This window comes from Hipposideros armiger, unplaced genomic scaffold (genome assembly GCF_001890085.2).
Source record: "Hipposideros armiger isolate ML-2016 unplaced genomic scaffold, ASM189008v1 scaffold_213, whole genome shotgun sequence".
Classification (NCBI taxonomy): Eukaryota; Metazoa; Chordata; class Mammalia; order Chiroptera; family Hipposideridae; genus Hipposideros; species Hipposideros armiger.
Genome location: NW_017731563.1, coordinates 2680093 through 2694962, shown reverse-complemented (window position 1 = coordinate 2694962; position 14870 = coordinate 2680093). Strand labels below are relative to the sequence as shown.

At 47.0% G+C, this 14870-nt stretch overlaps 1 protein-coding gene across 31 annotated transcripts in view; it reads right to left on the bottom strand.

The window, feature by feature from the left end:
* Positions 1 to 14870, bottom strand: part of CACNA1C (calcium voltage-gated channel subunit alpha1 C) — a 776856-nt gene that overhangs the window by 167627 nt on the left and 594359 nt on the right. For 19 of the 31 annotated variants that reach the window (XM_019654082.1, XM_019654053.1, XM_019654051.1 and 16 more), the window contains exons 8-9: positions 8043 to 8146; positions 407 to 579 (exon numbers count right to left, since the gene is read on the bottom strand). In XM_019654082.1, the coding sequence (XP_019509627.1) occupies positions 407 to 579; positions 8043 to 8146 (277 nt within the window). Of the gene's footprint in view, positions 1 to 406; positions 580 to 8042; positions 8147 to 8452; positions 8557 to 14870 lie in introns of all 31 variants that reach the window. The other 12 variants (XM_019654049.1, XM_019654052.1, XM_019654050.1 and 9 more) reach the window with 1 other exon arrangement.

Sequence of the window (14870 nt, the reverse complement as noted above, 5' to 3'; positions counted from 1 at the left end):
AATGGTGCTTGGAAGTCTGCAGCAAAGGGGTGAGAATCCTGCTTTCCAGGTAGCTGCTTGGTGGAAATTGTTCCTTTTGAACAAGCCTGGAGCAGGAAGCCTGCCCCTCTGTCCCAAGAGATGGAGCCCAGAGGAGGATGTCTGATAAAGAGTCCACCTTAGCAAAATCTCAACTATCTTTAAGATCAAAGATTCTAAAAGGAATATGAGACTTTATAGTTCAACAACAGTTATTTCACATCTGTGACTCATTTCTATGAGTAGCAAATGATTGTACTCTATGAAATAAATGTTGCTCCAGGAAGACAAACTGTAAAGAAAGGTTGGTGGTAAGAGGTTTCTGCTGTCCTCCCCACGAACCCCTCCTTCTCCCAGCACCCAGCCCAAGACAGAGGAGGCTGCTCACTGTTTCGGGGTTTCTCCTCATCCATGCCTTCGTCCTCGTTCTCAGGGTCGATGTCTTCTGCCTGAGTAATCCAGTCCAGGTAGCCTTTCAGGTCCTCTTCCAGCTGCTGCTTCTCTCGCAGCTTTTGGAAATCTCCCCGAGCTTTGGCCTTCTCCCTCTCTTTGGAAAACTCTCTGGTGAGAGACAGTGGAGTGGGCAGGGTAGGGGATCGCATAGAAGGAGGGTGCAGGCCAGCATGAAGGAGCGATAGAGACAAGAGGAAACACAAGCATTAATTGCTTAGCACTAGGAAGCCCACCCTATACCCCTACTTCCACAGACAGCTCTCTGGAGTCATCTCAGGCTTTGTCTTTACTCTCACATAAATGGAAGGAGTCATTGAAGGGAAGGGATGAAATCCATTTCCCTTTTTCCTGGATCATGTTCATAGGCTTTCCCTTTAATAACAACTGTTCTCCAATGACCTGGAAACTCCTTCCAAACAGCAACCAAAAATTGCCTCCAACAGTATGGAGCATGAATTTTCATTTCCCTCAGTATTGGGCAGAAGCTAGAAAAATCTCAAGAGCCTCCACATGACAAAAAGATACCTGCTCACCCACAGTATCTCCCGAGAGTCACCTGTGTACGTCTCTTCCCAACTCTGGTTTCAGTGATGTCTCCTTGCTGGCTTGAAATTGACCATGGTAAGCATATTTACACCATGGAAATTGGCAAATGTTATAAAACAGGGCTTCCCCCCCCACAAAGAGCCAATTATTAAATATTTACCAGTACACCACTGACTTAAGACCCAGGGGATTTAATCTCCACCACCTCTGTTTTCATGATTAAGGTTCGTCCTGCCACTCTTAGCTGCCTGGAGGGATTTTTCATGTAGAAAAAGTTCTTTCCCACGTGGGGACAAATGAGGATTCCAAACACAAGAAAATGTCCTGGGGACTGCCCTTTAGGTTAAAAAAGAAATCTAATCTATACATGGGAAAATGTATAAAATCAAGATGATGTAAAAGTTAAATGATACATTCAGCTTAAAGTAATAATGAATAGAAATTGGAATTGAATTGGGGTTTGCTGGAAGTAGGGCCTATTGAAAAATTTCTGACAGAATGGCTACTTCTTTTCTGTTTTCTGTGATTCTGTCCTTATTTTCTCTCTGACTTCAAGTTCACTTTCCAAGCAAGGAGGGGGCTGGCAGCAGAAGGGGACAATCAAGAAGGCTAGTTCTCAACTCTCAAAGCAAGTCTGTGCCTTTTCTTCCCAAACAGTATACAGGAGCATTTCTGTATTTCATATTCAGTCAATGGGAAATGGGGCCCTTTGTGGTGTGTGTGTGTGTTGTACTGGGCATCTTGGTTAATTCTTAGAGATGATTCCTCCTTCTTTCACCAGTAAAGGTGTAGTTCAGGGCAGGAGTCTGCAGAAACCACCTTGAAATGCTCCAGAATCCATTCAGGGATGTAGGGTGGCTCTCCTACCACATTCACTGTGTGGTATTTGCATTTTGCTAGTGCTGCTTGTGAGAGCACGGGTTCTAGCACCTGCCATTTTTATGATGAAATGGGGTTGGGGCTGGGAGGGGCCTAGAGAACTTTTGAATGGGGAGATCTGGGGGGTCTTGAGCTAACAAGCTCTCTTCAACTGCTGCCTTAATGATGCTCTGGTTTGGATGGAATTTCCTTCTTAAATTTGATTGAATCCAATTCTAATTGGATTGAACTTGCTCTTTCTTGGGCTTCCTGCCAACAGGCGGGTGTTTTCATTTCCTCCCCAGGATGTTTAATGACCAGGAAAAGGGGCCAGATTGACCATTCGCAGTGAAGATGGAAGCCTTGCTCTGCTATGCCCTTCCCTCCTTTTGCTATAGGGGATGAGCACAAAAATATACTAGTCCATCTGCCCCCAAACCTCTATACTTGTCACACCACTCCAGGGCTGGCGGCTGGCTCTCTGGAGACAGTCACTTCAAACAGCAGTTTCTTCTCCATGCAAATTACTCCCAAACTACCCTTCAAGGACCCTATTGACACTTTCTGTCCACACGCATTTGCATTCTCCATTCCTTTTCTGTGGAGAGGGTTTGGGTTGTAAGGTGACTGAGTAGCTGAGGGTTCACTTTAGCTCTTTTGGAACATTTTGCAGAGGGTTCAAATCCGTTACCAAACAGCTACCCATCCTTCTTCTGGAGTTGGGAGAATAGGATTGGGATAACACTGGAGTAGGGACAACTGAACCAGTCCTGCTACAGCCTCTGCCCTGTGGAATGGAAGCTCACCATCCATATCCTAAGACCTCTGGGGACCCAAAATGAACACCCACTGGGAGAAATAAAACTTGGGTGCATTGGGAGTGTGAGGGTGTGGAGAAGCTTGGGGTCAGGTCTGAAGCCCTGTGACTCCCCTTGGCTCCCAGAGAGCATGGGGCACAATCAAATCATGGCCAGATGGAAGGTGAGCCAGGGTTCCCTCTCCAGGCCCTACGCAGTAAGGGATTTGCCGGGTGGCAGTGCTTGGCTCTCTTCATCTCCTTGCCTGGATGCCAGCCATTTATCTGCTCTGGGGACTGAGCTAATGAAGACATGAAGCCCCAGCCTGACGGGCTGTGCTGGGCTCAGGGACAGGAGCCAGCCAGACAATCAGTCACAGCTGTGGGATTTGCCATAAGGCAGAAGCACATCTCTCACCAGCAATGGCCAACATGAAAAACGAGGGGTGGCATGGAGAGCCAGGAGGCCAGGACTCATTAATGTAAAGCACATACAAGGATGTGCGTGTGGAAAATCCAGTCAGTACAGATGGCTGGGGCTCTGTGCTCTCTGATAATCAATATCGTTGGTCCTCATTATTCGCAGATTCTGTATTTGCCTACTCACTAATATTGACTTGTAACCCCAAAATCAATAACTTATGGACTTATGAAGTTATCTGCAGACATTTGCAGAATGGCAAAAAAAAAACCCTGAGTCACATTCCCAGCCGAGGTCGGACAAGGTGATGCTTCTTGTTTCAGATCTCAGACTATAAACAAATGTCCTTTTTATGGTCTAGTTAGTGCCACATTTTTTGCATTTTTGTGCTTTTTGTTGGTGATTTTTCTTTTCAAAATGGCCCCCAAGCATAGTGCTGAAGTGCTGTCTCATGTCCTAAGGACAAGAAAACTGTAATGTGCCTTATGGAGAAAATACACGTGTTGGATACGCTTTGTTTGTTCAGCCGTGAATTACACTGCTGTTGGCCATGAGTTCAATGTTAATAAATCAACAATGTATATTAACTAAGGTGTTTTTAAACAGAAACACACACAATACACGGTTATATATTGATCACTTGATGAAAATGATCAGAGGCTCGTGAGAACCTAACCTTGTGTTTCTCCTAAGAGCAGTGGGTTCAGGGTGCATTAATTCAGTGTTTGTGGTGACTTTATAGAATAATGAGAACTGACTGTATGTGTTGCTGTCTCTTCTGCTTCCACCCACAAAGCATGTAAGTCCTGCTTTTCTCTTGCTTCCTTCTGGACCTGAATGTTGTGTCTTAACTGTGGTGTCATGGTCCAGTTATGCTTTCAGGTTTTAAAATGCCTACCCACCAGGCCCTCTGATTTTGGGGGAGAGAGACATGCCCATCTCCCAGTGGGAAAAGGAACTGGATGCCCACCCATCTGAGAGATCCTGGGCCCCCTGTCAACTGAAGGCACATGTCTGAAGCCCTCTGTTTGCAACCACTAAAAACAAGAGTAACTGGATTCCAGAGTCCAGGGACTTTCACAGCTGATTACAGCTTCAACTGCAATTTTGAGAATCTCATTGTCATTGTGGTTTTAATTCTGATAGGCTGGAGACTGAGATTTCTGGGGGTGAGGGAAGCAAATATAACCTGATTCATATCTGCACTGGTAACAATCCTGTGGTTTGTGAGAATCAATAGTCAATGGATACGGAAGCACCGTGAAAAAAACCCCACGAGCTGGATGTTCCTTACACTCTATCCGGCCTTGTGAGGAATATGCTGTTCTGGATATGTGAGTGTTCCAGATAAAGGATGCCTGAAGGACCGTCTGATAACCAACGTTTCTGGTTTCTACCTTTTAAATGGAAGCTTTATGGGGTGTTGTCTTCCCTTCCTTCATGAGCAGAGTGCTCCCAGTACAATTTAACCTTTTCCTGGTGACTGAAGGATATAATTTATGAGGATGAGTTACTGTCCTGGGCTGTAAAATAATATTATCCTTAATTGATGACTGTAAGTTTCACCCCCTGTCCCAGAATGCTCCAAGGATGCAGTGCTGTGGAGGTGGGGCTCTGTTCTCTCCCAGGGACTGTTCAGATTGGCAGGGCTGCCAGCCCCCCTACTAGGGAGCTGCCTGCTGTGGCCTCCCAGTGATGGCTCAGCAGCTTCCTCCCAGGACTCTTCCTTGTCCCACTGCTGTTTCCAGTAGCCTGACACTGACCACTGCTGCTCCTCTCACCCTTCCTCACGGCAGCTTCTGCCTCCCCACTTCTTGACTGTAATTTCAGAACATGGGATTAAGCAGTCAACTGGATTGGGGGCCAGTACAATATGGAAGTTAGGAACAGAGGGTATGGTTCACATTGCTTGAGTTTAATCCTGGATCCTCCATTTTTCACCGGTTAGAAATGAGGTAGTTTCTTTATCTAAACCTCACTCTTCTCCTCTATAGCTTGGGGTATAAATAGTTCCTAGCTCATAGGTTGTTGTGAGCATCAAATGGGCTAATCCACCTAAAGCTCAGAGCTCAGAGGCCGACACAGACTGCTGGCTACTGTTAGCACTGTCATTGTGACTGAATTCCCTGGGCTCTGAGACCTTTTTGAATGCTTCTGGAAGGTTGGCTTAATCATGAGTCTGACTGATGAATAAGTGGCCATTTTGCCACCTTCTCATGACTATGACATCGTCCTGACTAATCAAGACGCTGACTTGAAACAAAACTGTTGCCCCCATGTAGTCAGCCAATAGAGCCTAAGTCCAGGTTGTGTCACTTTATGGATTTGGGGCAGCCCGTTCGGACTGGCCAGCCCTCTGACAGATTAGGAGAGGAGCTCCTTACACCAGGAGGGGGGGCATATTTGTCCACAGACACTTCTTCATCCGGGCAGAGGGTGTGCCCAGAGGCCCAGGAAGCCTTGGGAGATGTTCTGTCCACAACTGCAGAGCCACGAGGAGCAGGCTGCCCTCTGCGAGGGTCAGGGTGCAGGTGCTCAGGGAGGCACAGGAGGCCAACACATGGGCTCACAGACCCACAGGAGCAGAGAGCTCTGAAAGCCTGAGCGATTCTGCTCAGAGTCAGCCACACTCTGAGCACTACAACGTGTCAGGTTTTGGACTGGTGTTTTTACACACCCTGTCTCACCGAGGCTAGTCAGGTGAAGACATAGTCTTCAAAAAGACTTTTCTTTCACATCAGCAGCTGCTGTCATTGGTCTTCTCTGCTTTGATACCACCAGGAAGATAACTTCTAATGGGGTTAAGATGACAGTGTGCAGATACTCTGACTGAGGAGGGGCTTTGTAGCCTAATCCTTATGCTCCACATCAGATTCCAGGGAGGGAGGAATTTCACTTATTTAGATTTTTTTCTAACTTGTGGGAATTGTTAGAAAATTTTCTAAAAGTTCAGAGCTCTGGCTTGTGTTACAGTTCAAACTCATTCAACATATCTCCAATGGGCAGTGATGGGAAGATGGAAGCCTGGTTCTGATGTTTACCGGAGAAGTGACACTGTACAAGTCACTTAACACCTCTGGGCTCACTTTCCACATCTTTAAAAGAAAGGGTTGGAGTAGTTCTAACATTGGATGATTATATTCAATAATTCCAATTATGATAGGCACCAAGTAAACATAATCATTGTAATGATAGCACCATTACTGAGTACTTACTATTATATATGCATGTTAATCACCCAGCACACACACACACACACACACACACACACACACACACACACACACACACATATATATATACATACATATATACAATATAGATTACTAACATATGCTAAGTATTTTACATGAATGATCTCATTCTATCGTCACAACAACCTATGAGTTGGCATTATTGTCTGCATTTTCACAGGCGGGCAACTAAACTTTAAGAAGGTGAAGTTACCCAACACTATGCATCCAGTAAGTGGAGAGCTGGAATATCTGAGTTTCTGTCCTGAGTGGGGGTGATGAGGTTGATTTTTTTTTCAATGCTTTCCTTGGTGATTCACATTTAAACACAGGGGCATTTTCGCATGTTGGAACACAGATATGAAAGCCCTTCCATCCTCCAGGCAGCTAATCAGGGGCTTACGTTGGAATCCAGCTCCGGAATTGCTGCTCATCATTCTCACCCCAATGGAAGACGCTAGCTTCCTATATGGGTTACCTTGGCAAAAGGCATGATGTCATCAGAGTCTCTCGCAGCCCACCCACCACGGGAAAGGGTGAGGATGGAAGCCCATTCCTTCCTTCACACAATACTGAAGACTGAACCCAGTGCTCCTGCATTGCAGTAGGCTATGGCAGGAGAGGGGACTGCTGTTCCCAGTTTATCACTGAGTAAAACTGAAGATCAGCCTTGCTCCTTAGGCCAGACTCTCTCCCAGCACTAATGTCCCTAGCGATCTAGGAAAGGCTCTTCAAAGGAGCTAACCTGTCTTAAGGAGAGCAGAAATTGATCACCACCCCCCTTGTAGCAAAAGCAGCAGAGTGTCACTCAGGAGCAGGGTCAGCAGGAACATTTAGGTGTTTGGCCTCGGCCTGGCTGGTGTGGGCTTGTGAAGAAGAAGGTGGGCTGAGGAAATAGCCAATGAGTCCCCTGGTGTTAAGGTGGCCATCCCCAGGGCTCCTTGATGCCCAGCATGTCTGCTGCCTCTACTTATTTTTAACTTCATCTGAGCAAAGGCCAACATTAGGTAAGTTTTATACTTGCAGCCAAGTAGATAAATTGAAATGAAAGTATAATCCATCTCCTCCATTCTCAAATAATCTAGGGCTTTAAATAGCTAAGTGTCCTTTCCATTCAGAAATGGGGAGACCAAACATGGACTGCTTAGTCTATGAATTAGAACAAAAGAGAATTATATTTGTAGTCTGTATTTGTTTATTTGTGTTATAAATCAAACTCTTATTACCCTGCTTCAACACTGAATAAGGCTGTGTGATATCTTTACTGTGAGCCTGCCACAGACTGATTGGCTTGAGGGGTCCGGCAGGTACTTATCGGCAAGGCTGTTGCATGTGTTTCAAACACACAGTCTATGCATCTTCCCTCCAATTCCAGCTGCCAAAGTCTTCCCACTCCAGAGTCTCACCATGCTACTCCTCAGGTACGAGGAGAAGCATCCTGCCTATCTGAGCAGCTGCTTAATGGAGGGAGGGGCTTGGATGAGATGGCAGGAGACAGGTGGGCCTCTGTGTCTCTTGGGGAAGCTTAAACCAATGGATTAATCCTTGTACGTTTGACCCTCTGCCCAGCCAGGCTGAGGACATCCACTTCAAGAATCCTGAGATGGCCCCTTATCCCAGGTTCATCAGAGCCAGAAAAAGAATAAAGCCAAGAATAGCAGAAAGAGTAAATAAAATAAATGGAAAAATCAAGACCTTTTTCCTTGGTCCTGCTTACCCGCTAAGGACACCGAGAACCAAGTTAAGTACAAAAAATGACCCTATGATGATTAGTGTAACAAAATAGATCCAGGGCCAGTCCCTTCCTACGGCATCATTGACCTGGAAGAATGGAATGATAGTTAGTGAGGTGCACACAGCAGCCAAGCATGGCCCAGAGCCCATCACCGGCTCCAGGCACTGACCCACGCAGTGCCGGGACCCTGATCCTCACAGGAAAAATCAGAGGCCAAACAGCCTGCCAGCCAATGAGTCACAATTTGTGGTTGAATGGAAGAATGGAATGATTCTCTTGGTTTTCCTGGGCCCCTTAGGGTCCCTTCCCTGAGGATCCTGACAATGGATAGAGTGGAACCTGGGACCTTGCTCGGCTGCATTGTAAAGAGGACATAGAAATGGTCAGCTTACCCGCTCAACACACCGAGAACCAGATTTAGAACGAAAAAGGATCCAAAGATGACCAGACTGACAAAATACACCCATGGTAACTCATAGCCCATAGCGTCCTGCATCTGGAAAGATGAAGGAAAGTTAGGAAAGAGAGAAAGCAGAACTGAGTCAAAGTGAGGAGGCAGGTAGAGAGGGAAGTGGAGAGAATCTGGAGGAGAAAAATGGGACTGAACTTGGCTTTTGTCTGCATGGCTCGGGATCCATTGCTACCCTGGCATCATCTACATTCAGAATACTTCCCATGATCTTGACCTGAACTGTCAGGGACCTTTGCAGTCCCTGCCTCAAGAGAGATTTTTTCTGGCTTTTTTTGGTTTTTTATTTTTTTTATTTTCTGGAACAGAAGCATTTCCCCAGTGTTTTCTAGTCACTTGTCTAAGAAGGTGGGTTGCCGCAAAAAGTAATTTCTTCAACAAGGGATGGTTTTACCTCACTTGGGCTTATGTGGCATTAACACTTCCACTGCACTCTGAGTTTGGTGTTGGAAGTGCCTCAGCTCTTCTGCAAGAGCGGGAGATCCGGAACCTTTGAGGGGGAAGGAGAACTTCCTAAGGGACTTGCCACCTGCACCTGAGCTGGGCCCAGTGTTTAGAGGCGACACTCTAGGGCTTCACAGACACTCCAGGCCACAGGCAGGACAGATGGCTCAGGTTATGTACTTAGAGAACAAACAGATCCTGTGTTTGTAACCACAGCCTAGCTGGAAACAGTCCTTATCCTATAACTAACTAGGAATGAGACATTCCTTGAAAGGCTGCAAGCCCCTCAAGAAGTTGGAGCAGGGGGTGTGGAGCTGGCTCCTGTGGACACTGGGGGGCCACTGGGGGCCTCCTCCCAGCTCTACGTTCAGTGACTTCACGATGGTAGCCTGAAATTGGCCACGGTGGACAGAAATGGGCAAGTGACACATATCAGCCTCCTCTACCCTTGGTCCATGACAACTGGTTGTTAAGCATTTACCAGCACACCACAGGTTAGTGGGTAGATGTGAAGATGATGGTAGGTCACAGAGCAGCATTTTTATCAAAGGAGAGATTTATTCTGATTTGGTTTCTCAAACCTATTTCTTTTGATGTTTTCTGCCTAGATGAAAGGGTTTGGCCTTATCTTCCAAAAACGAACCCCAATTTTGTTTTTGTGAACTTAGCTTACAGGAATCCAAATTCCCAAGTACACAAGCTTCCTGAATGATTTACATTAGTGGTTCCCAGAGTGGGGTCCTGTGGACGAGTAGCATCAGTGTCAACTGGAACTTGTTTTGAAATACCCATAGTCGGGCCCCATCTTGAAACTCTGGGGGTGTGCCCAACAATTCATGTTTCATCAAGCCCTCCAGGTGAGTCTGGTGCATGCGAAAGTTTGAGAACTCCCTGATTTACATCATTCTTTCCATAGCTCCCAACTTCAAGTAAAAGGACATGGCAAATACTGCAATTTACTATATACCTCCGTAATGCCACTCCTCAAAGTGGGGTCTGAAGACCAGCAGCCCCAGAGCCATCTGGGAGAGTAGTGACTAAGCAGACTCTTGGGCCTTCCCTAAGAACTCAGCAAGCCTCAGAACATGCAAACATGTTAATCACCCAGGCGATTCTAAAGCACGCTGAAGTTTGCTGACTACTGATAGATGCCTCAAATGAGCTCCAGGTGTGCTGCAACATCCACCCCCGCCTACCGCCCCCAGTCCTCAGGGCCCCTGGGGCTCTGGGAAGCATTACCCACATTTCTAAGTGTGCTGCCAAATGTGTTCTTTGTGTGCTATGAAGAAGAAGGTTGACAAGTGACATACCTGGTCTGACTGGTTTGAGGTGTTACAACCCAGTACGCTCTTTGGACATCTATTAATATTTATCTGCACTTACTATATTTTGGTTAGAGGAATCGACCAAATGTAGTCACAGTGCAGAGTACAAAGCCTGTGTCAAGGGCTTGGGGAACACTGGTTAGAACTGAGTCAGGGAGGAAAAGAAGAATTCCCAATCTATGTCCACTTAGCCATGTCCTAATTCAACTTCACATGAGTTTCCTGAGCATTCCCACTCCCACATACCCTGCTCTGCTTTCTACATAGTGCTCACCACTCTCTATCTCATTTACTCATTTATTATGTGCTTGTCTTCCATGCTAGACTGGAAGCTCCACAAGCATGAGCAGCTTTGGTCTGTTTTGTTCACTGGTGTATCTCAAGTGCTCAGAACAAGACTTGGCACGTGGCAGGTGCTTAGTAAACGCTGAGTGAACCAACAAACTGGATATATGTGCCAGGCATGGTGCTGTAAAGAGGAAGCCCTTGCTCGGAGGGGGAACACATAAATTAAAGGCAACCACAGTGCAAGGAGGGAAATGCAGCTGGAGAAGTAAACAAGGGAGAAGGGTGGCCTGCCATATGAGGTAGGAGAAACAAGCTCGGGCCAGGCCAGGCAGGGCAGGGCACCCCTGGTTACCCTGGGGCCACTGAAGGCACATGGAGGGCAGGAGGGGGTAGGGAGCCTGGAGGCCAGCGGATCCTGCGATGGGGCTTTCCTAGGAACTCAGCAATTGTTAAAAATAGAGCCTCCAGCTGTCAAGCCATCCTGACTCTGGGATGGAGGATTTTCCCAGAGGCTGAGCACTAAAATATCCAGCACAACAGCAGCTGTGGGGAGAGGCAGGGTAGAGAGGCCCTTGTGTGTCGGAGCCCGCCCCCAACACAGGGAGCCTGGGGGCATCCTTTACCCAGAAGGCAATTATCTGAACCAAGGCTGCGAAGGAAACCAACCTGCAGAGGGAAGGCCAGTAAGCACCTTTACTATCAGGAGGAGAAAAACAAAACTGCATCAGTCCAGGAAGGGGCAGGATTGGTGACATGAGACTAGGGGTGGAGGGAAGAGAAGGTGGGTGCCGCAGGGAGCTCACCACCACAGGCAACAAGGTGATGGTGACAATGGCCATGTGACACCAGGGTCTGCATGTCATATCTTACTGTGGGCAACTGGGACACAGTCCTTCCATTATTCTTGGTAGCGGTCTTGTTAGAGCCCATGTTTGTTCAACAAGTATTTACTGAGTGCCTATTGTGTGTAAGACGCTGTGTGCTGTGCCACAGTGAAAAGTGACAGGGCTGCAAACAGCCCTGAGATGGGAGGAGGCACTTGCGAGGACGCTTCTGTGGAAACCTGGGTCCAAAGTCATGTGAAGCCTTTGAGTGTCCTACTACCTTTCCTCTCTCAGGGTAAATCCTGCCCATGAAGGTCAGAAGAGGTCCCTTCCTCTTCCCTAAGTTAGTGCTCCTTTACTTGTGAGAGAGTGGGGAGGTCAGGAAAAGCTGAAGAAAACTTTGGACTCTCCCCAGAGAAAAGGCACATACATACAGCACTGTGCATACCACCTCATGGGGTACTGGACCCCATGTGACTGACCAGCCAGCTTGTTTTGTGTGAACCCCAGGGAAGTGCTTCCCCAAATGTGCTTATGGGATAAAGAATGGCGGAGGGGGTCTGTTGTGAGTCAGTTCCCTGGCTCCGCCTGGGTGGCAGACCTCTTTACCTTCCTGAACACAGCTGGGGACAGGCAGTTCCAAGAGCCGGTGGCGTGCTTGCCACAGCTCACCCTTCTGAAGCTGCCTCTGGAGGCCAGGCATATGGGGAATGGAAGGAGGGCTAGCTGGCTCCTTGAAATGAAATCTCTCCTGACTGTTTCCTCACATCCCCTAAATTTTGTGAACATTTAACCCCACAGAAAATGCAGTCCTCCAGGCTACATATCTGTGATTGAGTCAATAAACCCATGAGCCTTGGAAGTTTCCTTGGGCCCTTGTTTAGTTTGGGTATCCTGTCCTCTCTGCCACACATGAGGTGAGTGACTTCCAGCATCATTAAGAACTTCAAACGGATGGAGCTACACACTACATGACCCTTAGACATCCCATATATGGCCTCGTGACCCTTAGATATCCCCTATCCCCTAGCCAGGGCCATATCCAGGATACTCGTGATCTCCACCTCTCCCTCTTGTCTTACGTTTCTGCTTTGGTTTCTTTCTTGGCTGTGGGATAACTGTTTCAGAGGTTGAATATGAGGAACAGTAGGTGAGGGGTAGGAGGACAAATGAGCGATTAAGATTCAAAGGTGATCCTAAGACCCCATCACTCCTACCAGTGGGTGATTCTTGGGTCTGTCAGGCTCTGGCCTGAAAGGAACATGCCTGTCTTGTTCCCCTTGTACTTTCTCTTCTTCACTCTAGGCCACCTGCTTTGGGACAGACTGGGGAGAGAGCATACAATGCTGGGTGGCTCTGGAGTAGGGCAATTCCTGGAGTGATGAGACTGATGTCTGAAATCAGCTAGAACAGAGCTATTAAGGAGAGAAAGAATAAATACAGTTATATTTTCAAAAAATGACCCAGATGACTGACACCCTTATTTGGAGGTGAAAAAAGGATAGGCCTTCTCTGACCGTGACAGCTAGATGTTTCTTCATCTTGTGACAAAGGAAGCTTTGTAACTTTCCTAGGGAAGTCACAGGGAGAGGCATCTAGATGTCCTCCATCTCAGCCTCGGGGCCTCCGGGTCCAAGAACTAACAGGATGAGCCCCTCCTTTTCTGAAACACACACCTCACTATTTCCAGGATCTCTGCACAAAGGGAATACTGAATGAAAAATACAGAAGATCCTCCTGAAACCAATATCTAAGTCCTTGAGAGAAGCCTCAACCTTAAACCAACATGTATTTTTCTCCGAAAAGAAAAGATAGGAGGAACACATCCCAACCTCTATTCCCTCCAGGCCACTCTTGATTCTAGCTGATTTCCATGAGATTTCAAGTTGTAGCGCTTTTGTCTGTAAGCTTCGTGGCACAGACATTGAATCTAAAAAGAATCTAAAAATCAGTGAATGCCAAGACAGGCTGTCACTTGCCACAAAGGCAGGAGGTGTAAACCCATAAGAGTCACAGCGCTTTACATGGAGTGTCCTTGGAGGAAAGTGTTTGCTGCTGCCCAAGTGCCAGTGCCCAGGGCAGTGACTCAATACATCTGTCTGCTCATGACCTTAGTCACCTTGCTTGCTGGGACATGGGGTGTCCACCTCAGGTCACTGAGTGAGCAGCAAGGTCTCACATTTGATAACAGGTCTCACCTGGCTCCTTTCTGTCCCTGCACCTGGTTTATGTTCTGCACAGAAAACCCATGAGTGCTTCAGGGCCCAGTGAAGAGCCATGAGAGAGACACCAATGGACTCCTAACACAGGGGAGGGCAAGCCAACAAAAGTAACTCCTCCATTGACGCTCCTTTTAACAATCCTTCAACTCAGGTGGGATGGTGCACTGACATCCTGAGAAAGGTTAGGCGTCATGAAGAATGGCCCAGGTATGACAGGGGACAGCTGGCTCACAGCCAGGGAAGCTTTCTGGTTTGTCCCGAGCAGCCCCTGGGCATGGGTCGAGTATGACGTCTGTGACTGTACCCCCGCAGGTGGCCTTTCAGATACGTGGGTGGGAGCACTCTGGGTAGCCACGCTGTTTTGTGGGTCTGTTGAGTGAAGCTGAAACACAGCTCTCTGCAGGCTCCCAAACTGTCATAAAGCATGCTTTCCCAGGTGGAGGAGGCTTCTCTCGTACTCCCCATCCAGTCTCAAAGCCAGCCAAGGCCTACCTCCTCTTGTTCTGTGCCTTGAGACGCTCTCCTTGCCCTCACTGGGTGTGCTGCCCTATATTGCTAAGATACATTTCTTTGTGTGTCCCATCTCTTCGATGAGATCCTAAACTCCCGAGGGCAAGCCTTCTTCTCCTCCACCTGCCCCACACCAGTCTCCACTCAATAAATGTTTGTTAAATTGAATTATTGAATGTGGACTCACCTAATACTACTGAAATTAATAAAATAAAATCTAATAAGTACATAAATAACCGCTATTTCTAATTCTTGATATGTTTATAAACAAACAGTTTATTGTATAGATAACAGATTTTCTATTTACAGCTGGGTAAGTGGGTAACACTCCAACTGAGGCAGATAAAAAGTAAAGGACCACAGGGTCCTACGTGGGACCTACCACGTTCTCTACTCTAGTACCTGTTAAAGAGCCCAGATGCTGTTTCTGGATTACTTGAGGATTTATTCTCAGCTCTTCACTTAGAATGACTATTAGGTCATCAATAGAATTCAGCTCCACCACTTCTGTTTTCTTGATGCCTTCCTTCAGAGACTCATTTTCTATATTCTGTAGTGAAAAGAGGTGGCTTTTTGAAGAAAAATAGAGTAGGGGTAAAAAACAGGGTAAAGCTGGAATTCAACCCGCTTGGGTGTAAAAGACCTTTGTCTTAAACAAGGGATATTTCAGCAGTACCGAGACCAGAGATGCGTGGTTGTTGTTTGTGTGTGTGTGTGTGTGTGTGTGT